This window comes from Centroberyx affinis, unplaced genomic scaffold, assembly GCF_046629955.1.
Source record: "Centroberyx affinis isolate AG114_WGS23_722 - 3 ecotype Tasmania unplaced genomic scaffold, CSIRO-AGI_Caff_v1 ptg001839l_1, whole genome shotgun sequence".
NCBI classification, from domain to species: Eukaryota; Metazoa; Chordata; class Actinopteri; order Beryciformes; family Berycidae; genus Centroberyx; species Centroberyx affinis.
The window spans coordinates 138,947-161,926 of NW_027280218.1; the positions used below are offsets into that span (position 1 = coordinate 138,947).

At 42.1% G+C, this 22,980-nt stretch overlaps 4 protein-coding genes across 6 annotated transcripts in view; 2 read left to right on the top strand and 2 right to left on the bottom strand.

The window, feature by feature from the left end:
* Positions 1 to 16,678, bottom strand: part of tbcd (tubulin folding cofactor D) — a 30,124-nt gene extending 13,446 nt beyond the window's left edge. The window contains exons 1-14 of the mRNA XM_071529760.1: positions 16,165 to 16,678; positions 15,966 to 16,016; positions 15,763 to 15,860; positions 15,553 to 15,654; positions 15,254 to 15,400; positions 14,296 to 14,351; positions 12,514 to 12,646; positions 11,536 to 11,581; positions 9,887 to 10,019; positions 9,303 to 9,445; positions 9,137 to 9,197; positions 8,912 to 8,986; positions 8,659 to 8,753; positions 3,084 to 3,240 (exon numbers count right to left, since the gene is read on the bottom strand). Of these exons, the coding sequence (XP_071385861.1) occupies positions 3,084 to 3,240; positions 8,659 to 8,753; positions 8,912 to 8,986; positions 9,137 to 9,197; positions 9,303 to 9,445; positions 9,887 to 10,019; positions 11,536 to 11,581; positions 12,514 to 12,646; positions 14,296 to 14,351; positions 15,254 to 15,400; positions 15,553 to 15,654; positions 15,763 to 15,860; positions 15,966 to 16,016; positions 16,165 to 16,351 (1,484 nt within the window). The 5' untranslated portion in view covers positions 16,352 to 16,678. The remainder of the gene's footprint in view (positions 1 to 3,083; positions 3,241 to 8,658; positions 8,754 to 8,911; positions 8,987 to 9,136; positions 9,198 to 9,302; positions 9,446 to 9,886; positions 10,020 to 11,535; positions 11,582 to 12,513; positions 12,647 to 14,295; positions 14,352 to 15,253; positions 15,401 to 15,552; positions 15,655 to 15,762; positions 15,861 to 15,965; positions 16,017 to 16,164) is intronic.
* On the top strand, positions 4,313 to 8,599 carry znf750 (zinc finger protein 750). The gene is made up of 3 exons (XM_071529797.1): positions 4,313 to 4,502; positions 6,100 to 7,403; positions 7,529 to 8,599. Exons 2-3 carry the CDS (start codon positions 6,121 to 6,123, stop codon positions 8,157 to 8,159), a joined length of 1,914 nt encoding a protein of 637 aa, XP_071385898.1. The 5' UTR covers positions 4,313 to 4,502; positions 6,100 to 6,120; the 3' UTR covers positions 8,160 to 8,599.
* A 416-nt stretch (positions 16,679 to 17,094) lies between the features above and the next one.
* On the bottom strand, positions 17,095 to 19,589 carry fn3krp (fructosamine 3 kinase related protein). Of its 2 annotated transcripts, none has more exons than XM_071529804.1 (6): positions 19,320 to 19,589; positions 18,794 to 18,945; positions 18,566 to 18,657; positions 18,297 to 18,379; positions 18,048 to 18,170; positions 17,095 to 17,937 (listed from the first exon to the last, which is right to left on the bottom strand). In XM_071529804.1, the coding sequence occupies exons 1-6, from the start codon at positions 19,458 to 19,460 to the stop codon at positions 17,599 to 17,601; spliced, it is 930 nt and encodes a 309-aa protein (XP_071385905.1). In that variant the 5' UTR covers positions 19,461 to 19,589; the 3' UTR covers positions 17,095 to 17,598. The 2 variants fall into 2 exon arrangements, with proteins under 2 accessions (XP_071385905.1, XP_071385906.1); XM_071529805.1 differs by having other exon boundaries at positions 19,325 to 19,450.
* Positions 19,590 to 19,815: 226 nt separating this feature from the next.
* On the top strand, positions 19,816 to 21,012 carry arl16 (ADP-ribosylation factor-like 16). 2 transcript variants are annotated; one of them, XM_071529790.1, is made up of 5 exons: positions 19,816 to 19,891; positions 20,095 to 20,150; positions 20,278 to 20,394; positions 20,545 to 20,660; positions 20,814 to 21,012. In XM_071529790.1, the coding sequence occupies exons 1-5, from the start codon at positions 19,816 to 19,818 to the stop codon at positions 20,977 to 20,979; spliced, it is 531 nt and encodes a 176-aa protein (XP_071385891.1). In that variant the 3' UTR covers positions 20,980 to 21,012. The 2 variants fall into 2 exon arrangements, with proteins under 2 accessions (XP_071385891.1, XP_071385892.1); XM_071529791.1 differs by having other exon boundaries at positions 19,831 to 19,905; positions 20,097 to 20,150.
* The last annotated feature ends 1,968 nt before the right edge of the window (positions 21,013 to 22,980 follow it).

The window sequence follows — 22,980 nt, forward strand, 5'->3', positions numbered from 1 at the left end:
CTTTACTAACCGCCCTTGCCCTGCAGGCTTGGAAACAAAGACAGTCCTGATTGTACTCTGGATAAAGCCCTGAAGGATATTCTGAATCCTGTGTGGGGCTGCTGCAGCTGCAACAATAGACAGTGCATCTGTGTGCCTGTTGCGCCATCATATGGACCTTAGCATAGGTATGATTGTCTGTGTGTGTGTGTGTGTGTGTGCGTGCAAGCAAGTGTCCATCACTTTGTGTGAAATGCCACAGTTACAAAAGTGAGTGAAAATGTCGTCAAGCCGTGATGAGTAAGGAGCAGGACCCAGCTTGTCTTAGCCTCGCTGCCAAACGGCGACCGAAACCTACAGCAACAGGCGAAACCTGGCAGTGCTCTGGGCTAGGGAAAGGGAGGGTGTTGTTGCGACTGTCGATGATAATGGCAGTCGCAGGGGTTCAAACTGATTCTGCAGAGCTGGTCTGCACAGTCAGAGGCCGCAGGTCCATACATGCAGGCAGAAAGCAAAGGGAGCAAGGAGGAGGTAAACCGTTACTATTGACAAAGACTGAACGTATCGCAGGATCATATTACCCCTATTTTAGCTTGTCTACACTGGTTGACGATTATATTTCCAAGGGATTTTGAGATTTTACTAATTATGTTCACAGATAGTTCTAGCTTTTAGTGTCATGTCAGACCTCCCCTAGAGATCCTCAAGCAAGGCCTTCTTGGCCATTTTCAAGGCCAGACCAAAAGGGACTAGACGTTTGTTGGGCTTTGGACCATGCTGAAGCTGGCAAAAACCAGTTTCATCTTTTAAAGGTGCAATAAGTAAAACATTTACTGACCCATAGGCCAAAATGACCATAATATATCTGTGGAGATTTTACAAGGTTGCTGATCGATACCAAAGCTTAATAAAAGTCATAGATGAAGTAATAAACCTTTAAATCTCTTTTTGGGACATATGTACTGCCAGATTTTTAAATAATATATTTTGCCTATTTTATTTCCATTTTATTTGCCTGTTTTTTTCAGATGAACTGTTTTTCATATCTGACATTTTTATTGTTTATCTCATTGACTGTATTTACTTGTCTGTAAAGCACTTTTTAACACTGTTTCCTGTGCTAATAGTTTGCTGCTACTACTACAACTACTGCTACAGTTACAAAAGTGAGGAGTCAAGCCCGGCCATGCAGGTGCAACAGTACAAAAACAACACAGATAAAGAGACCCTCCTAAAGCTCTTTATCGGCCCGTTTTGGCTTTTTAGACCTGTGTAGCTTTAGCTATGGGTCAGGCTACAAAATGGGTTGTACAGGAATTCAAAAGTACAGCAGTATTAGTAAGTTTAAATGAACATGAGCCTCTGCTGAGACAACATTTTCTCCATTTCACCTTTGAGCCAAAAATGTTTTAAGACCCTGGTGTTTTATGCTTTACTTACATAAACTATTCAAAAATGCATTCACTGCATTCAACATTTCCACTAACTCACTGTCCCTGTGTGGCCGACACACATGAACTTTAACATATCAGAGAGGATACGCAGGAACAACCATTTATTTGAACAAAAGAACAACTGGCAGTGAAAAAAGATCAATCAAGGGCGAGAACAAGTTTGATGTGAATTATTTGGCAGCGGGGAAGGTTTCATAGAAAGACAACACAGAGCAGGGAGGGACCTGCAGGTAAGGGATCATTTATGATTTATTACTCTATATTTGTGGTCAGAAAACATGTGATTGACAACTGTTTGCGTGCTTCAGCTGTAGACTGCACTGCGGCCTGCTTCATTGTTCGTACCGTATTGTTCGTTATGTCTGATGGGGAATGCAATGACACGCAGGACTGATGTGCCATAGTAAATAACTGCTTCGAGGCAAGCCATACGGTGTCTATGCAAATCAGAACAAGCACACAATTCAGGATAAGCTGCGACTTATTTGTGAGCCTAATACAGCATATTGGTAACTTAAAACAACACATCCTGCTCCCATCACTTAATTGTTAGCTCTTTTTTCATACAGCATGAGGATACATTTAGAAGTGAAGTCCTGCATACTGGGCTCATCATAGTTATCATTAATGCAACTCTCCTGAGTCTGACGAACCATCACTGACCTCAATGCAACTTTGGGATAAATGGATATAGATGATCAAAAACAGCCAATCAGGAAAGGGGGAGGGGTTAAATTCCAAGTCACTAATGTCAATGCGACTGTGCAGAATCAATCAATAGATATAGCCAATAAAAAAACAGCCAATTAGGAAGACCGCAGGGGCATCAATGACATCAAATTAAAACAACTCTCATTCATTCATGCATTCATTCATTCATGCCAATGCATCTTTGGGATCAACAGATATAAATATTAACATCTCATTGCGAATGGGGGATCAATAGATACAGATGATAAAGCCAATCAGGAGAGGGGGAGGGGCTGACGAACCATCACTCATGTTCATGTGACTTTGGGATCAATAAATATACAGTACGGTAAAGTCTTAGGCACATGTAAAAAAAAAATCCATAAAATATATTTTTGAAAATATTTCAAAAAATATTAAATTAAATATAAATTTTCTAAATATAAAAAAAATATTATAAAGAGCAGCCTACTGACACACTAATGCAGACAACAAATAAATAAACATCTAAGACAAAATTTATATAAAAAAATCTAGGGTGCCTAAGACTTTTGCACAGTACTGTAGATGATGAAAAGCAGCACAAATTTTGTTCAAATTTCTGGGACGGGCCGATGGAGCCAACTGGGAAAGAGGGAGGGCATTAAATGACATCACTAATCGACAGATTAGTGGCTAATATATTCCCTATGGAGATCAGTGAAGTATCACATAATTATTATTATTACTTAAGAGGGCAGGCTCCCTCTAAATGTCTGTGATGTGTAATTCTGTTAAGCACAATGTGAGCTGTTAGAAATTTTCTCTTCACTTACAGAAAATCATAAAGGGAATTTATCAACACAGGATCCAGCTTATTCAGTCGGACAGATGATAACAATGTGCTCCGGGTGAGGTTTTGCAGGCATGTATGTATGTGTGTAATGGTTTTATGGTACTGCAAGGAAGAGGAAGGGTTACCTGGCAATCTGAGTGACGAACGGCTCGAGCTCTGTAGGTTCATAGGCCCTGGCAAAGGACCAGCACACATAGCAGGCGGCATCACGCACGTTGGAACCCACACTGCACGCACCCCTCTTCTCCTCATAGGTCAGAGACTTCAGAATGAGTGGGACAACTGCAAGCACAGACAACCGAAAAGGGATGAGTTTGTTTGAGGACACAATACACAACTTAACAGACTATGAAAAGATTGGACTGATATTCAGATTTGTTTTGTCTTGCGTCATAGAGGCACACACACACACTTCATAGATCACACACTACCTGACAAAACCATACAACCCTCCTTGTAGAGACACCAGCTCAAAACCATGCCACATCTCTTGATGACAGAATCAATTACATAAACATATTGTTTACTGTTGGCACAAGAGGCTACTGTAAGCACCAGCCAAAACAGTCCGCTAAACTTGTGGTAACTGATTGACATTATTATCTGTATGAACAACATGAGTGGCAGGTGAGTGTGCAGTGAAATCACACGGCTAATTATCAATGTCTAAGGTAAGACGATCTGAATGCATGCTAAACATTACTTTGTGGTCCCTTTCCTCTTTGAGAGCAGCATCAATTATATCAGTGTTCTCATACATAATAATTTCCTAATTATCACTTCTATACATATATATATGTAATAGCAGGGAGAGGAAGCACAACATGGTTAGGATGGTTATATTTTAGAAGTTAAGTGGTTAGCAATATACTGTGTTCTCCGTTCCTTAAGTAAATGCTCTAACTTTAGTCAGGTTCTGTAGCATTGCATTCCTGAACACTCCTTTTGTTAACATAAAAAGTCAGGTAAAACTAAACAGTGGCAGCACCAACTTTATCTGCCAGTATGCAAATGTCATGTTCACCATCTTTTCAGGTTGCTGTTCAAGTTAACTTGAAACTTGACGCTTTGATTTCAATCAACAAGTTATTACAGTAAAAGCAAAATTATGCTTGCCTCTACCCAACCTGATGATGCCTATGTGGTCATTTCTACAAAAGAGAAGAGAGATATAACAGGAAAGAGGAAGAGGGAGGGAGAGCCCCCTCCACCATGTAAATCATTGCTTGAGGCTTGACTAATATCAGGTACATCAATGTTGCCTGAGGGCCCTGCTGTTTGGGCTGAGGCCACACCTCCCAGTGAGACAACAGCTCAGAGAGAGGAACTCACCACACAACTAAACATCACTAAGTGGAGCGCACACATACACGATCACACACACGATCACACACACGATCACACACACTCACAAACACACTCCGGACTTAAACGCATATTGTAGAGAACATCCCGTCCAGACATCAACACTGGCTGTGCATCGTGGAGAGGCTCTCTGTTGCAGACCAAATACTCCGGAGACATTGTTGCCACAACCAGAACAGGTAAGACAATTTTTTCCCTTCAACCCTTCATTAACAAAGAAGCAGCATTAAGTTAACAATATCGGGACCGAGAGAGAGAGAGAGAGAGAGAGAGAGAGAGAGAGAGAGAGAGAGAAGAGAGAGAGAGAGAGAGAGAGAGAGAGAGAGAGAGAGAGAGAGAGAGAGAGAGAGAGAGTGAGAGAGAGAGAGAGAGAGAGAGAGAGAGAGAGAGAGAGAGAGACCAGTTACTTATTTATGGTACTCCATCAAAGGGCCCGTGTGCTGTTGGCAATGACTGTTACTGCTTTGAGAGGGTACAGGTGTATTTGGGGTAGTAATAAGCTATGCACCTGTTACCTGTGGATTTTAATTATCTGCTGCCTGCACTGCCTGGAACAACACACAGACAGTGCTCAATGCACCTGGTAAAGAGCTCCACAAAAAACAGTTCAAGAAGATACTTAGAACTAGAAAATTGCCTTTTGAACATTTTGAACAACTATCGGCAGACTGTTCTGTACGTAGCCTAATATTAGTAAGGCAAAACAAATAACTCTTTCTTTAGTTTTGACTGAATTACATTCACGGTGAGACATTAACAAAAGGATTTCCAAATCAATTTATGTTCTTAAGAAGGGAGTGGCTTTGCGTGCTACTACACCTGGACAGAAACTTGAGTGACAACTTCTTGCGACAGTGCATGACAAGCCGGTTCCTCCAAGCAGCACCCAGCAACGCCTAACTCGCAGCTTTAGGTGTCTGTTCAGGCTTTCATTCGAACGGCTGGTTTCAACTGCTGCTACTCATGCTGGCCTGTTGCATCACGGGCATTCCTTGAAGAGCTCCCACTCATACTCTCTGTCTCTCCAGACTTGGTGAGCTCATTGGCTGACGAATGGGAGCCGAGTGCATCCCGCAGGTGTAGTCATGGGAAGCAGGTGGCTGGTAGTTCCCACGCCGACAGCATAGAGTTTAGTAGGGTAGAGAGAAAGCAAGTCTCGACATGCCCTCCAGGTCTGCCTTAGTGAGTGCCTATTCTGCCAAACTCCTGCCTACCTAGCGTCTTAGCGGCTCTCCACACTTTATGGAATAGAGGAGTGAAATGATTAAGAGAACAGATAGACAGACGGACAGATGCACGCCAAGTAGAGGCGTTTGTAGGTTGCCGCCAATCACCAAAACCACACTGGAACACGAGTGCACCTATGCAAACATGCGGGTATTTTGCATACAGTATATACAGTACGTTTTCATATTTGACTATTTCCCAATGTTTGGTGTCCAACGTGAAGTAACAGTTGCAGGAATAGATTAGCCTGAGGGTGCAGTGTTTTGTGCAGCTAGGGATTTTTCTGCCTGAGCAGCTGAGGAAACATGGAAAGAAAAACCTTCCACTGTGAGCCGCTCTCCACCTGAACCAGTCAAGCAACTCCATTAGCCTAATACTCCTGAGTCAATTCAGTGAGAATGTGGCACTACACCTACAATGATTCACAATGAGTTTCTCTTTTATGCTTAAACCTGATTTTCTCCAAGAGCTATATCTGAAAAGAGGAGCTGGTAGAAATGTCAACACAACTAATTCTTCAACTGCCATGTCTACTCTGTTTTTTTTCAGTGAAAGTGCACAAGAGTCAAGATGGACACGGTTCAGGAACGCAAGCCAAAGAGGCCCCACTACATTCCCCGACCACCAGGCAAGCCCTTCAAGTACCAGTGTTTCCAGTGTCCTTTCACCTGCAACGAGAAGTCCCATCTCTTCAACCACATGAAATACAACCTGTGTAAAAACTCCATCTCCCTGGTGTCGCAGAAAGGTGGGCAAACAGCCAGACAGGTCAAGCCCTTAGCAAAGGGAATCCCTTCTCCTGTCAAACTAAAGGATAGCTCAGGTCCCCCTCCTGCAATTCAGACCATTAGTCCAGAGAAACAGGGAGGTGTGGTGGAGAACAAATCCGAAGACGGTAGTAGTGGGGATGAAATGGAAGAAGTGGATGTCGGCTGTGACAGTCCAGCCAGGAAGGATAGTCAGAGTGTGGCAAAACCAAATCCAGCTACAGAGAGACAGAATAGGGAGAACAAAGAAGCCAAGTCTCTGCCGCGCCCATCTGCCTTCTCTCCTGTCACACCCAACCGTGACGGAGCAGATGCCTTCAAGTCACCCGTGCAGAAGTCAGAAGATCCACAACCCCCTGTCCCAACTTTCAGCCACCCTGCCTTCCCATGGGGGACACTTTCATCGTCCATTCCCTTAAAACCTTTCCCCCCTCCCATGGTTCCTGAATACTCTCCTTATCTGCCTGACCGCCCCCTGTACCCGCCCTACTACCTCCCAGGAAACCACCATGTGAACGAGTCAAACCCTTCTTCCTTCCGACCAGAGTTTCTGGACCCCCAGAGGCCAGTGGTACCACAACCCATCGGCCCAGCTCACACTTCCCTCTTCCCCCAGTACCCATACAGATACTGCCACTCCCTTCACCCGGGGCCCCCTCTGCATTACAGCCTGTACAGACCCCATGAGCTCTCCTTGCCCATCCCAGGATCCAGGTATCCTTTGGATTTGTATGGCCCAGCCTTTGGGCCTAAGGATTACAACATATACATGCACCCGCGTCCCAGTCATGAACCCCACAACAGACCCGCAGAGGAGGAGAGCAACCAGGGGCAAAGTGGAGACAAGGAAACCAGGCTGAGCCCTAAGGCGGGCTGTTCGGCCTCGGGGTCCCCTGACAGACCCAGCCATTCACACATCATCCAGAGGGACACAGAGGCCCCACACTACACCGTCCTGGGTGAGCCCCAGTCCACCGCCCAACTAAGACACACAGCTCCAGCCTCGCAACTCATTCAAACAGATCTAAGACAAGAGGACTCCGCACAAACCCTGCTGCAGCTAAGAACTCTGCATGTGAATGGAGGGTAAGTAAAATCACCATATTCATTATCTATCAAGAAACAAATTGCAAATCAATGAAAATTAAACTTAGCTTAATTGAACTATGTTATAATTGCATTATCTCTCTCTGTCTCTCTCTCTTTCTCAGGTCAGCTGAGAACAGCAGGTATATCTCCAGGTCTGTTTCTGAGGAATGTCCTGACTCTTTGTCGGAACAAGATGATGAAGACAATACAGAGGAAGATCTGGCTCCCCTCAATCTCTCAACAAGGGACCAGGACAAAGAAACCGGCCCATCTGACCACAGAGCGACCTGCCCTGATACAGAGAAACTGCAAGCCTCTGAACTGCCTCTGAACCTCAGCCTCAGAGCCCCACATGGCAGCCCAGACCGCTGCTCCACCATCAGCCCTTCGGAAGGTCTTCAGCAGAGACCGGATACCCAGCTGGATGAGGAACCTTGTGACCAGAGGCAAACTGCGGCACTGGCACTCTGTCAGCTAGCCAGCACAAGCTCTGCCGCCTCTTCCTGCGGCATCAGCGCTAGAGACAGCCCGTCAGAGGAGTCCACAGAGGTTGGCCCAGACTCCGTCTCTCCTCCAGCTCTGGCCCTTACAGAGAAGACCAACCATCCAACCAAGGCTGGGCAGAACACTAAGCCAAGGGGGCTGAAAAGAGCAAGCAGTGGCCAGGCTGTGCACAACTGGCAGAAACCAAACAAGAGAGCAAAGGGGAAAGAGTCAGGGCGGGCTCTGAGGAGGAGGCTTCGTTGCTGCTAACAACTATAGACTATATAAACTCTGAATAAACTCTGGTATAATATTTGGACAGACTATCTCTAACTTTCACAACTACAAGCCTACACATGAAAAGATCAACTTCTAGAATGTCAAATGTTAAAATGTTTACCAAGCACTGAAAAATTAGAGAAATATAACAGGAGAAGCATGTGACATTTCTGTGGTACGTCCACAAGGTCAACTGCAAAACAAATCTGCTTATATGCAGAGATTTGATGTCACAGGTAGCTTAATGTGTATATTATGTCTCACACTTGATTGGAAAAGGTGAAAGACACTGTTTATAAGGGGTCTTAATATTTAAATCTGAACAAATGGGTTTTTTTGTAATGTATAAAGTTGACTACAGGGGTTGTGGTGATGTAAATATTGCTGATGTGTTGAATAGAAAAAAACAAACCAATATAAAAACTGACTTGAAACAATAATCCAGGTGTCTTATGATGACTATTATAATGTGAATTTTGTCAACACCTACCGTCTGGCAGTCTGGAAGGCAGCAGCAGGCCTCTCCTGCCCAGCTCTGCCAGCGCCAGACAACCTCCATGCCAAGCGTTGTCTGTTTCCTGGAAGCTAAAAAAAACACACAACACAGGTCAACACACTGGGTTACACAGGGACAAAAAAAAAAAAACACTAAAAGACATAATAAATGATGAATGACAAACTGAGATTAAAGTTGCATAGCGTGACAGATGGAGCGAGCCAATATGCCTCCAGTGTGATCTTACCTGAAGCAGTCCAGCACTGATCCAACCACCTCATCTGCCAACTCCTTGGGAAGCCTCCCAGTCACCCTCCCAATACTGACGGATAGAAAACAGACAATTGCAGTAACACATCAACAGTTTTTCAAAGGAGAAAAGAGAGAGATGTAAAGACTAACACAGAGAATAATGAGCAATAATGATGTCTTCACATTCGCTTTACATCAGTGACACATGCACAGATTTTACCCCTTAGCTGCAGACCAGCGCACAATTGTTTCCTTGTCTTTCAGTCCCACCAGCAGTTGCTCTGTGAAATAACACACATACAAACATGTCATTGCCTGAGCAGAAGTGATGCAATAACACAGTACTGACAAGGTTTATAAACAACTGAGCAGAGGTAGAGACAGACCAATAACGTTCTCCACTTCTTCGGGAATGTCGTAGTCCTCCTCCTGGTCCTGCATCTCAATATCATGAGTCACAGCAGCAACGGTTGATGTAGACTGGGACACGGAGAGGTTGGCTGCTAGGGAGCGGTTTCCTCTCTGGTATCTGAAAAAAAACACAAACACACACTTTTGACACACAAATTTCAGGGGTTAAGTTTTGATCAGCTCTGTTTCCCATTTGGTCCAGCCAGATCTCCATAAGTAAAATAAAATTAGGTTTGTTGTGATATACATATATGACATCACTGACCATTAAAAGTCTAGCTGGCAAGAGACCTGTCATTAAGCAGTGCCCAATTTGTGTATGGGGAGGTGGGAATCACTGCTGGTTTAATATCAACAGGTGTCTTTACATTGACGGTAACAATGTCTCTGGACTTAATATAGTCTTATGCTAGTCTTATACAGTTTTATGCTGTGCAAAAGCACAGTCAATTTCCTTGTGTATGAAAAGTGCTATACAAATAAAGTTTTACTTGACTCATTTTGGCAGTGGACCTAGTTTTCACACTATTAGATATAAAGGGCAAGTCTTGTGTCTGACCTCCACTTGGCCAGACGTGGCTTCAGGAAGGTGAGGCCAAGCCTCTGGATCAGTTTGACACCCAGCTTCCTCAGCGTGGCCTGGCTGCTCTCTGATATACGTTTCTGCTCCAGACACTGCAAAACTGTAGGAGCTGTGGAACAAATATACCAGCAGATAAATGTTATCTGTTGTAATACTGTAATTGAAATACAGACAACACATTGATATCATCCATGTGTCCCTGTATATCATCTTAACATGGGGCTCTGCCAAGGACACAGTGATGATTTGGTGTTCATGTTCATCACTTAATGAGTAGGTTGACCAATGGGCAAATCTTCTAAAAACTCTGTGCATTCCTGTAAGATAAAGTTTATTTATCTCTGAGAGGAAATTTATTCAAGTCATTGCAGCAGAAAACAATAGCACAGATATAAAAATACAGCAAATAAAAAAATATTGAAGACATATTTTTTTCATCATGCGGTTACAGGGTTCCTTTTGGCTAGAAAGAATCCTCGCTATGTTGACTACTGACAGATTTAAAAATGTACATATGTTTGCAGTTTACAGTTACACCAACAACAAACCATTATAGCTGGTGTGGACTAGGCTTACACGCTGGCTGCAACTGGATTCTCTCTACACAAAGTGACGCAAGTAGCCAGAAAGTTGCACTGGATCAGATGTCCAATAAAATCACAGACGATCACACACCATATTTATGTATGGAGGTGCTCTCTGTTATCACAATTCTGTTATTATAATTTTTTAAAGGGAAACATCACCTGATCTAGGCATTCAAATACTACCCCTCTGGCTTAGAACATTTTGATAAAGATTTGCGAACACGAACAACTCTGTACCACAGGCAAAAACAACTGAACAAAGACTAATCACGTAACAATGTGATTAGTATTTATATTGATCCCTGAAGGAGACATTCAGTTTTTGCTTGTCCCCTCCACAGGCGGGTCAGAGAGCACAGTCAGCTTTTACTCCCAAGTGACTTTCACATTACAACAGTGATAACTGAACTGTAAATTATGCCCATACATCCATAAAATCCCTCATAAAATACCTTTTCTTTCATTTGTATGAGTGAATGGCTGTTTCATGGCATAGTAAAACTGCCAAATACTGTCATTTTGTTATGTTCCCCTTTACTTCTTATGTAAAATGTGAGAAAGGCTTTCCCCATCTAAATACAACAATATAACACATACAAAAATATCATCAAAATGACATGAGCAGTCCATTGAAGAAGAACATCAAATGTATATGCAAGGCAGTTTAGAAAAGTGCTAGAAAAGTTGATGAATTTGCCTTTATAGCACAAATTGCACAGGGTGTTTACATTTTTTATGATATACAAACAGCTTTATCATATGAAGAAGAATCTACAATCTAAAAACAATTTTGCCCCTGGAGTGAAGTTATACCATCAAACATTTCCATAAATTATATTAACCATTTTCCTACTGAATTGGTAATTCCGAGAATTTTGTTTTTTGTTTTTTTTCTAATGGGATCAGGCTGCGGCCAACTCAACTACTCTAGTCCTGTTGAGAAGCTTATCAGACCAATTCATTGGGAATAAAAGAAAATTAGTTATGTTAATTGATTATTTCTTAGCAGGTAGGCATAACCACTGAAAGGACACTTACCATACTGTAGCAAGTCATCTCGTTTCCCATGTTTGAAAAGCTGTGCCTAGGGGACACAAATAAGACGACCAAATCAATTCAAGATACTATATAGGCTAAACGGACAGCATTTACATTAGTGAATGTATCACACGTTTTTAAACAATACATTTCACTGACAAATGATTCAATAATAATAATAATAATAACTCATCTCTCTCAGCACCACATTTCATATTAGCCAGTTTATATTATTAAATCTTTGCAGCATTTTTTCCTGAATATCCACAGAAAAATAACTGAAGAGTAAGTATAGGACCTGCAGGCTTGCTCTCTGAACACACAGAGCCAGTTTTAAACGCCCCGAGCACCACATAGGCTGTAGCTAGTTTCATCTCACAGACACGAAGCAAAAAGGGACGGTTTCTAAACATGTAGTGCAAGTTTTTGTGCCAATAATATGAATGTCATGTTGTTGCTTGAGGGCTGCATCAAATTAGCATAGTTGATAAGAAGTGATTTGAAAATATACTGCCTCATTAATAATGATTTGCAATGAGAGTAGACTTAATGTTCCAGGTGTCAGGAGAGACAGTGGGTTGGAAATGGGGATTTCGTCAGAACTAAGGTCCTGCAGCCCCTTTCTCATTTGCCGAAGCACCGTTTAGCTTAGAGCGGTAGATTAACTTCACACAAGTCACTTGACGCAGCAGATCCAACACACGCAGCAGGTGCATTACACACCTGCCAAAACCACATTAGCAATTGTGTGAAACATACCAGTCATGTCAGCTCTTGTAAACTACCCTCTGCAAGTTCAAAGGCACACAGCAGTGCGCATGCACAGACTGCACAGGCTACAAACAAACATACACACACAGCCACACGCACACACACACACACACACACACACACACACACACACACACACACACACACACACACACACACACACACACACAGTGGACATGAATGTGCTTGTTGAGCTTGTGTGTTTACCAGAGACTGCAGAGCACCATCCAGCACTACTATGTCCCCCATTGACTGGTCATTGGCCTGGGATATAGTGGTGAGGCTCCAGTCCAAGAAGTCTCCCAGGCGCTTCTGCTTCACATCAGGGCGTGTCATGAACCTGCACAGTCAAGTGTAATAAGACAAGAGAGCAATAACAGGTTACATGATGTGGCTAAATATGTGTTCACATCAATGATGCCATCCCAAATACAAGTTTGCCCTCCACTGGTTGGAAAATGAATTACACCCAATAATTGTAACTTGTCTAGTTTGTAGTTTGTGGGTTTTTTGAACAATAAGCTGTCCTTGATTACATAAATAACTTGATTTTTGAGCGCATGATTGAGGTTGGCTTCAGATGAAACACATAATGTAGACAATCAACCACTTGATTTCAAGATAGAGCTATGCAATCACCATTGACTTTGTTAGTAGGCTACCCAGTACACAGGGTGTTAATGTTAATGGGTGTGGTTTATCTTTAAGGATAAGAAAATGTCATATTTTGATTATGCACATTCTATTTGATGGATATATGGTAAAGGTGGGTAATTAAGTCTGTGATTTAGTTTCTTTTTCTTGATTTCATTTTGTGAAAGGCCAAGTTTGCTTTACTAAGATACAACAGCAGTTACAGGTTAAACAGAAAGTAAACAGCGGTAGATATAGACAGTCAGAAAAAAGGGCTCGGCTTGTTTGAATTCCAGATTTACTGTCTCTTACTTTATCCAACTGTACAAGCAGCAGGCCTACTGCAACAGCGTATGTATATATATACAGTACATAGGCTACAATGTGATTTATTAAAGTGCTGCATTATCCTACAAGAATGTAATTGCTTTCATTTCATCTGCACTATGTGTTCTTCCTCCCTCACATGGCACCGCGAGCTGTACGCCTATAGCTTCATATTTACCTATTTTCCTATAACAGCTTGTGTTGGACTCTTAGGTTATTCACTAATAATTTGCAAGGTGAACGTGCAGAAATGCTGAAAACCTGCATTCTAATGGATTTAGAATAATAGCCGACCTGTTCACTGGAAGAGTATATTCCATTCTCACTCTTCTGGTTTGTTGCGTGTTTTTCTTATTCCAGTCACTAACAACATAACTTGTACATTGTGCACGAGGTTATATGTCTTGTAAAGCTATCTTCCAGGTGCTATTCTGTCACTATGTGGCTGGACCTTGGACTCCCTTCAGTCAAGCAAAGACGCCATTAGACCGCACAGCGTTACAGCTGATGTCTGCATCCACAATCTAATAACCCAGTGTACAACACAACCAAATCAGTGTATGCATTTTTATATCTACAATATAACAATATATACATTATATAGACACTATTTTTCTGAAGGTATGTCCAGGTGATCATATGTGTGAAATTAGTTTCCATGGAGTTTTTATGGCGTTCACTTGATCAGTGGAAGAAAAACGATAAATAGGATGCAGGAGGAGAGGGAGAGACATTCACATCTGTGTTCTGGGGTATGGGGGTATTTTCTGGGTATGAGGGTATTTTCAAGTTCCTTATTCATGAAGCACTACTGAGGACTTTTGTGTAAAATGTGTATATTATTTCATAAAATTGAGTTTGCAATGCAAGTTTTAAATAAACTAAGCCACATTTTTCCTCAAACACTTGATTGTTGAGGGTCATGGTTAATAAAATTTAGGGGGAAAAGGTAGTGTGGTGATATCTCCTCAACCTGTGACACAATAATCGTACAGTGAAAATATCGCATCATAGTGGTCGCACACTTACTTTGACACCAACACAGACGCAGCATCCCTGGAGCTATCAGTGACAGTTAAGTAAGACTGCAAACAACAAAAAGCATGTTATTCATATAATAACATGACTGTAGAAATAATTATAGGCCATCATCACATACTGTACATTGCAAGACATATTCATTCATCCAGTGACATCTGGCAAGCTGGACTAAATGGATTTGACCAATTTTGTTGTGTCACCTTCAAATCCAAACCAACACTCCCTCAAAGGGGAACTAAGAACAGAGACACTCAAACAACCAACTAAACCATAGAAAAAGGGGATCAGGTGGGGAGAAAGTACACGCATACACCCATGGGAATGCCTCTTGTATTCTCATACATATTAATGACCAGGAGTGGGCCGTCACAGCAGCTTAGGCTGTGATTGCTATTTCAGTTAATCAATGGCAAGAGCACAAACTCTTAATCAGCATTATGCATCATGTATATTTATACATGATGCATAATGCTTTGAATACATGAACCCTGGAACTACAAACATAGCTACAAATCCTACAAAGGCTTAACAAGTTTAGTTAAATCCATTTAGACCTGCTTATGGACTCTCTTCTTAGTGTCTTCTCTTTGGTGAAACCAAGTTAGTCAGGAAGAGATATCCTTGGTTTGTTCCTTAGTTTGAGTTTGAATTCTTGCTTTAATCTTGGACTGTCAGTGACTTTCTAACTACAGACAGTTAGGAAGTGATTATTAGCCATTAATCGTCTTCCAAGTGTGATTTTGTAGGAAGGTTAAATGGGGAATAAAGTTCCCTGTGCCTTAACTGTCACATATTTGTTTCTTTTAGATTCTTTTTTGGGGAGCATCAAGTCTTGATAACACAGTCCTGCCATTATGCGGAGCTAGGCCTAGAGTTATACAATAAAGTCCACAATGAAAGCAAAATAGCAAAATAGCCTTAACAATATGTAATATTCTGCTATTACCTTAGCAATAGCTAGGATGCGGTCCATGATGGGCTCTCTGGCCTGGCCACCGTCTGACTCCAGATGGCCGTCCAGACGTGAAAGGTCAAAGGGTATGAGGCAGGTCATAGCCAGCCACAACAGCAGCATGTAGCGAGTTTCCCAAATCTAAGATGAGTAGATGGTGAGAGATATTATCAGTAATGATTGGTAAAGTTGATGAAAAAGCAAAGCTTAAGGAGCAAACCCACACAGGTGGAATTGCTCTGTAGGCTTGGCTAATTTTTCTCTTGGAGAGTAGTATTCAATGCCAGTCTCACCTCAGTGTCTTTAGGATCCTGTCTGGACAGCAGGTCCAGAACTGGCTGGACATTGGCCACCTCATGAGGAAACAGCTGCATGAAGACTTTATAGCCTCTCACCTGGTCAGACAAAAACACAGGCAGCCTGGTCTGGTGGGTTTCACTGTAACAATGATTCAGCAGAGCACAAGCTGGTACCTGCTAACAAGAGTTCTGTTTCTGACTGACCTTAGAGATGATGTAGAGAAACTTGAAGCCCAGATGAACCAGCAAGGGGGGAGACTTCTCACTCCTCACTAAGTCCAATATCATGTTCAACATCCATTCTACGAGAAAATAAACAAATGGGGGGTTCATGCTCATCATATGTCCATTCTCCAAAGATCAACCAGCACTACTACTACTAAGTGATTAAACGTGCCGTGTTTTACCTAGATGTGGATCCAGCAGATGAGGCTGCTCCTGATATCTGTTCATTATAACTGTGAAAATAAGAACATTGACTTTTGTGACTAGCCAGCAAGCTAAAGCCAACGATCCAAAACACTGACTAAAAAGGGGGTATTCTATTTGAGGTTATACGTGATTTTTTTTTTGTGTTACAGTATGCATCCAAGGTGTCTGTCTCACCCAGGAATCTCTGTGTAGCAGACTCCCTTGTCACGATGTCTCCATGGACCTCCGGCAGGCTGGCGATCAAGGCTCGGGTCTCGGCACTCTCACTGAAGCCCCCCAAGACACTAGCTTGGGCAATCACGTCGGGTTCGCCTCCTCCATCACCACCGTTACACCCATTTTCTGTCTCCGCCAAAGCCATTTTGCTGGACTTTCAACTATAAAGATGTCTCTGATGACTTTGCGGTTTAGGTGGCTTGTGAGCGTAGCATACAGCAGCTAACGGTAGTACGTTAGTTCTATTAACTAGCTAGCTAACATTAGCACTACGACTGGTTATGTCTAGCGAACGGAATGTGTGTGGGTGTGAAAACAACTTGGGAAAACGACAAGACTTTATAAAATATATACAACGCGGCTTTGGTTAACCGGGGTCAATGACATATCATCGTGAAAATTAATGTAAGTGCAGTACAACGAAATTAACTTAGCAAAACCGGAGCAATAACACCGACATCAATGGTGTAGTTGTTGGTCCCCGCCCCGGCCGGTACGGTAAGCGAGAAGGTTCACATTCATGGCGCCTCAGAAACTGTAGACGTACAGATACAAATCAACACAGCCAACAGAGGACAAAAGCTCTTGTCGTTCTACACTTCTGTAATAAGTTAATAATAGTTGAATTATCTGTTAAAAGTAAGACCATACCACATGTGTGCGTGTATTATTTAACCAATCAGGACTGATGACCAGAACTAAGGTTTACAAACACTTGCCTTTAGTAAAAAGTAATGAGCACAGTACATCAGCACTGTAAATCAGTGCATTAACTAGTGTAGACTACTATACAGCCTGTTTCTCTACTGTGAATACTATGACTATGACAGCATTCCACAAGTTTTATCTCAGTTAAGCTCCAAACAATCTCTCAGACAGATTGGATCATCATTTGTTTTATTTTTGGATAGGCATTGGCAATCCAACAAACAATGCAGGGATCTATTGCTATACAGCAACACTTTGCAGGTTGTTTTACGCATGATATCATTTTCAGGCAACCAAAGGCGCAGATAAATTATTCAGTATGCATGTTGACTTTTATGCATAGTTGGTAGGCGACCTACAACCTATTAAACACACTGTTATAGATATTTTAAAAGTGCCAATAGTGAACATGCCCTTGCTCAACTATACAATTTAATTTAAAAGAAAGATGTGACTTTTGTTTTTCTTGTTTTCGAGAGAGGAAGGGGTTGGAATGACTTCTGTCTGTGTCCATGTTCCTGTTGACTCTGGAATATCTTCATAATATAATAGACATTGGAATAGGTTTAGTCTCTTAAGCAATTAGCAGCAATGACATAGGTCAATTAGTGTCTGTCAACATTTTCATAAGACTTGGCTTGAGTTTAAGACTGTGAAGGTTTCTAAAAGCGGGTGAGTGTGCAGTCATTTCACTAGGTCCTTCATAATCCTGAGAGAAGAGCCTCTGTAGCCACCGCCAAAGTGGTTCCAGTGATTCAGATAGTGGAAGAGTTGGTAAAGCTGGTTTCTCTTTGCGAAGCCCGGTGCCTTGGGAATCTTGTCATGGTAAGCAGAGTAAAAAGAGCTGCTGAAGCCACCAAACATGCCTGCAATGCCCAGCTCATACTCTGAGTGGCCATAGAAGGAAGCGGGGTCGAAGATGACTGGGCCTTCTGCGCACTCCGCCACGTTGCCTCCCCATAAGTCTCCGTGGACCAGAGCAGGGACAACCTCCACATCTGCAAACAACTGAGGGATCTTCAGCTGTAAACAGCAATGACGGAGAAGATAATGTAAGTGGCACTGTCAAGCTATTAATCCATTAATAAAGAGATGCATGTGTTGTTTATACTGAGGGCTGAGGGAGGATGTACCTGTAGCTGGGCCCATAGTTCCCTGGCCTCCCTGTCTCCATGAGACTTCTCCACCATGTTAAGCTGGTGCTGCAGTCTCTGCCGGGAGTAAAATGTCACCCAGTCATCCTGCCACTCATTTTCCTGGGGAGGTAAGGGAAAACAATTTCAGGATACAGTAATATAACTTGACTACAGGTATATTTTAGAGGCCACAAGACAGACCAGTTTGGTCTTGTATACAGGGTTCTCTGTGATACCATGTTTTACCTGTGGAAGGTATCCACAGCATGTAGGTACACTGAAGCCAAATTTGTCAACAACAGGCACCTCAGACTGCCCTGCTCCTTTTCCTGTGTACATTCACAGAGGTTATACATCTTAATTAGTCTCACCGGGTTAACATACAAAGTTCCTTGCTGTTCAGTGAAGTGAGTGGAAATGTGGAATGTGGAAATGACAGGAAAAGGAAAGATTCCTATTGTGTGTTTCCATAGGTCTGCTGGTACTTAGGTGAGGTTATTATTCAGGTGAATTACCCACTGTCTGCTGCTCCTTATTTTGTTTATCCATCTGTCTCTTGTTGTGAAAATGCAGATCTGCCAGTTGCTCTCCAAGGTGCTTTGAGTACCTATACATGAGAAAGGGTTTGAGGATAGGGAAAGAATTTCAGAAAAAAAAAGAATAAATGTATTCAAATTTACTCTACTTGTCACTCCCCTATCATTGATAGACTGACGATACCATATATGCGAGATGGCTCTTACTTGCTAAGACCTCTCATGTCCAGATGTTCCATCACAAATACAGATCCTCCTGTGTCAAGCTCAATCACCTTCACAGGCTTGGGGACTTTGACAGTTTCTGTCTTTAAGATGGCATCCAAACTGGCCAGTTCCCCATCAAACATCAGTTTGGCCTGAATAAAACAAAGCAAGTGGGCTGATTAGCACTACAGAAGCATAGGCGTACACTATGATTTGCATTTTGTGGAGGTAAAATGTTGTGTAGTATTTGATTTTTCTTTATTTCACAATGTGAGGACAAAGTCCACTGGCAGACAAGCTAAAACGTGGCTTTTGGAGGGTGACTTCTCCCTGTAGTAGTACCATCAAATAATTCGCTTCATCTCTCATTCAGTGATATGACTTCCCATTAAGACTGAATATTTCAAGTAAGTCCTTGTAGAGAGTGAACGGGACGATAATTAAATTAGCATAGATGGTGGATGGAAGTTAACATGAAGGCTAAACGGCAGTACATTAACAGAGAAAACATGATGAAATAAAGAACCTGACTCTTGTGATTTATCTTCACGAACACTCTCCCGGTGTCAGTATCATAACTCTGGCCCTCGCTGATGCATCCACCCCCGGAGTAACCAGTTGACTTCAGCATGGAGGTCCCCAACTCCTTCTTTAACTTCGCTTCCATGGTTGATTTCCAAATCCAAATCCAGAGGAACTGACAGGTATTGTCTGCTGTACTGTGACACCACTCCCACCTCGGTGCTAATGCAGTGCGAAGTTTTGGGGCTGTCTGTGACAGCGCCCGTTATGTGAACGGGAGGACTCTCGAGGAAGAAGTTGATATTGTTTTGCTTCCGTTTCATTTGACGACTGCAGCAGTGACCAATTAGAAACAAGATTTGAATGATTGATTTATATTTTGCCCTATCACAACGGCTTAACACTGTCACGTGAGCGTCGCCATGGTACCAAACGAGGCTACTAGCTCGTTGGCTAATGTCTGCGTACCTCAAAATAAGAGTTTATAATAGCATTTCTGAATGAGCAGCAATGAAATGTGTTTGCTGCTTGGGGCTACCGGTGTTGGAAAAACGATGTTGTTAAAACGCCTACAAAATATCCTTTGTGCAGTCTGCTGACTGTTGAAAACTACAAACATAGTGGTACAGCTGGAAAAGTGGGCTAGCTGCTTGTTGACGTTGGCGTCATTTAGCTAACTGTTACGCTAGTAGTGGTTAGTAGATAACGTTAACTAGTAGATAACGTTAACATTAACTCTGGCTGCTGTGTGACCATTTTTCTTAACAACGTGTTTTAACAGCTCACTTCACATGGATCGTGTGAACTGGGAGAACCTCCTGCTACTCTGCCTACAGTGAGTAATATATGAGAGGTGGTTGACTGCTGTTTTGTCTTTCACACCAGTAAACGAAACGTGCGAGGCTGAGTTTTGGTGTGACAGGGCATCTCTCTCACCATCTAATATCTCTACTCTGCCACAGGTGGGAACCAACCTGACAGACCTGACAGTGAAGAGGAAGAAAGTGACAGTGAGAGAGCTGGGAGGCTGCATGGGCCCCATCTGGCCAAGTTACTTCACTGACTGCTCCTCTGTCATCGTATGTTCTTCATATTCATATCTTTCTGGGACACTGGGAGACTGACAGTCAAATAAGTTAGGAAGCCTGTTGGAGGGACTGATTTTATTCCATCGTCACTTCTGGAATGGTAGATTGATGGAATGGTTATTGCTTTGTGTTTTTCCATAGTTTGTGGTGGACTCAGCCAACATCACCCAGATATCCTCCTCCTGTATCCAGCTGCTGTCGGTCCTCTCCGCTGAGCCTCTGCGCACTGCCTCAGTACTTGTTCTCTTCAACAAGAGGTGAAGCATGCACATTGTTCCTCACCTATTACTTACTATAAATACAAAATGTCAGAGTAAAGAGGTTTAACACAAGGCATATTCATTGTCAATTTCTGTCTCTTGGAGAAAGCTGTGATCCACCACCATTTGCTATTTTCCACCCTTTTCCAGGGATGTCCCTTGCACTATGAGTCTGGTAGAGATGAAGTCGCTGTTCAGAATGGATGACATCATTGCATCTGCTACTCAGCCAATCACAACACTGGAACTCAGCGCACGCTCTGGACAGGGACTTAAGGAGGTGCTGAGCTGGCTGGACTCAGTCACAACCAAGTGACCCACCATCCTTTTGTTCTTCATAAAGTGACACTATCACAGGACTTGATGCTGTCATCGAGCCTGTTGGCAAGAGATGTCATCGTCCTCGGGCACACAAAGACTGTTTTCACACCATTAACAGATAGGAGATTTTTATGTCTTTAAGGTGGGTCAGCTCCTTAATTCAAATATCATGCTGCTGACAGTGAAAGTGCAGTAATGACAGATGACTTGACAAGAAATACAGTAATGTTTGTTACCATATGAATGTGGTAACGGTTCATAAGGGTGAATGGAGAAGATGTATTTTACTAATCAAAGTAGGATGAAATGATTGTATGGATGGCCTTTTTAACATTTGTTTAATAGACATTACTACTTACCACCAGTAACTTTTGATTTATTCTTGTCACTTCTGTTTTTACTTTTATTAATCATTTGTCTCAGTGAAACCTACAGGGTTCATTCATTCATTTTCTGTACCTGTTTAATCCTTTTCAGAGTCACAGGGGGGCAGAAGGCAGGGAAACACCCCTGGACAGGTCACCAGTCCATCACAGGACTAGCACAGATAGACAATCACACTCACATTCATACCTATGGGCAGTGTAGAGTCTCCAGTTCACAGGACTTGCATGTTTTTTTGGAATGTGGGAGGAAACCTACTGCTATACTTGTAGCATTTCAGTAAGCACATGTCTCTATTTGGAAAGAGAAATTTGCTTTTTACTAATGATTTAATTCAATATATTAGTTTGAACTCTCCAAATGGAATTGGATAGTTCAATTTAAAATATAAGTCAAAAAGATGTAATTTTCATTTCAAATAGAGACTAGTACTTCTCGAAATATTACTAAGTTATATTTAGCAGTGAGAGCTAGAAGTAGCTTGTAATTCACCACTGTTTCTAGTCACTTTGTATGACCGACTGGAATAGTTACTAGTTAAAATTCAAATAGAAACCAGTAGTTTGTGTTGATGCAGTGTCAAAGGCTAAAATGAAAATGTTTAATTTGAATAAAAGTGATGAGAATAAATTGAAATGCATGCTAGTAACTATTTAATGAGTTACTAGTGTCTAAGTACTTACTAGTAAATTTATAAAATTGAATAGCAAAAGAAATAATAATTGGTAACCATTGGATAATTACTAGTAGCCCATCTTACTAGAAAGCTACAAAAATGTTCAGTATTAAAATAGAAATCTCATTCATCAGTAGTAACTAGAAAACATGTAGGCCTACTTTTGCCCCGTTTTTAACTTCTTGTACAGCATGAGGAATGAATGTTCAAACAGCCTGTATTGCATTATGATATAGTGGTGCAGGGTACAACATAGAAGTAATGAGTTATGGCCAGCAGGGGGCATAAGGTGTATAATGAATACATTTTGTGTTTTTTTGGTCATATGGAAACTATGAATGTCTCATGGTTAATGGATGTAAGACATAATGATATGAAGGGAATTGAGAAAATAGAACACAATAAAATCAACTGAGCGATTACAGAGTGTTCTAATTTTACCCTTATATTTGATGAGGCTCGGTGGTTCACAAGCAATGAACAACAAAAATCATGATTCATACGTTTTCAAATGTCGCCTTGCTCATAGTGAATTCTGAAGCAATCATGGTCCTTTTAAAATCCTTATGTCATTCAGTTAACCCCAGCAATTCATTCCACTATAATAAAATTAATATATACCCCTTTTTCTCGTCAGTTCTGGTCCAACAGTGGCTCAGTTCCAGTGAACCTTATTGATGCAGTAACCTGTGTTTCCTTAACTGGATAGGTTGGCTGGTAGCTCCTTCCTCTGTTTGTCCCGGAGCCAGAGTATGTGTCAGGACCAGTGCAAGCAGCAGTGGGCAGTCTACCCCAGAGCATTGTGGGCTATCAGAGAGACAGGCAGCAGGCATATCTGATGGACAGTCAGCGCTAGATCAAGAGCAATAGTGCTAAGCCAATCATACAAACAACTGAGTGAGCATGTGACTTGGAAGTTGAGAAGCCGTAACATAT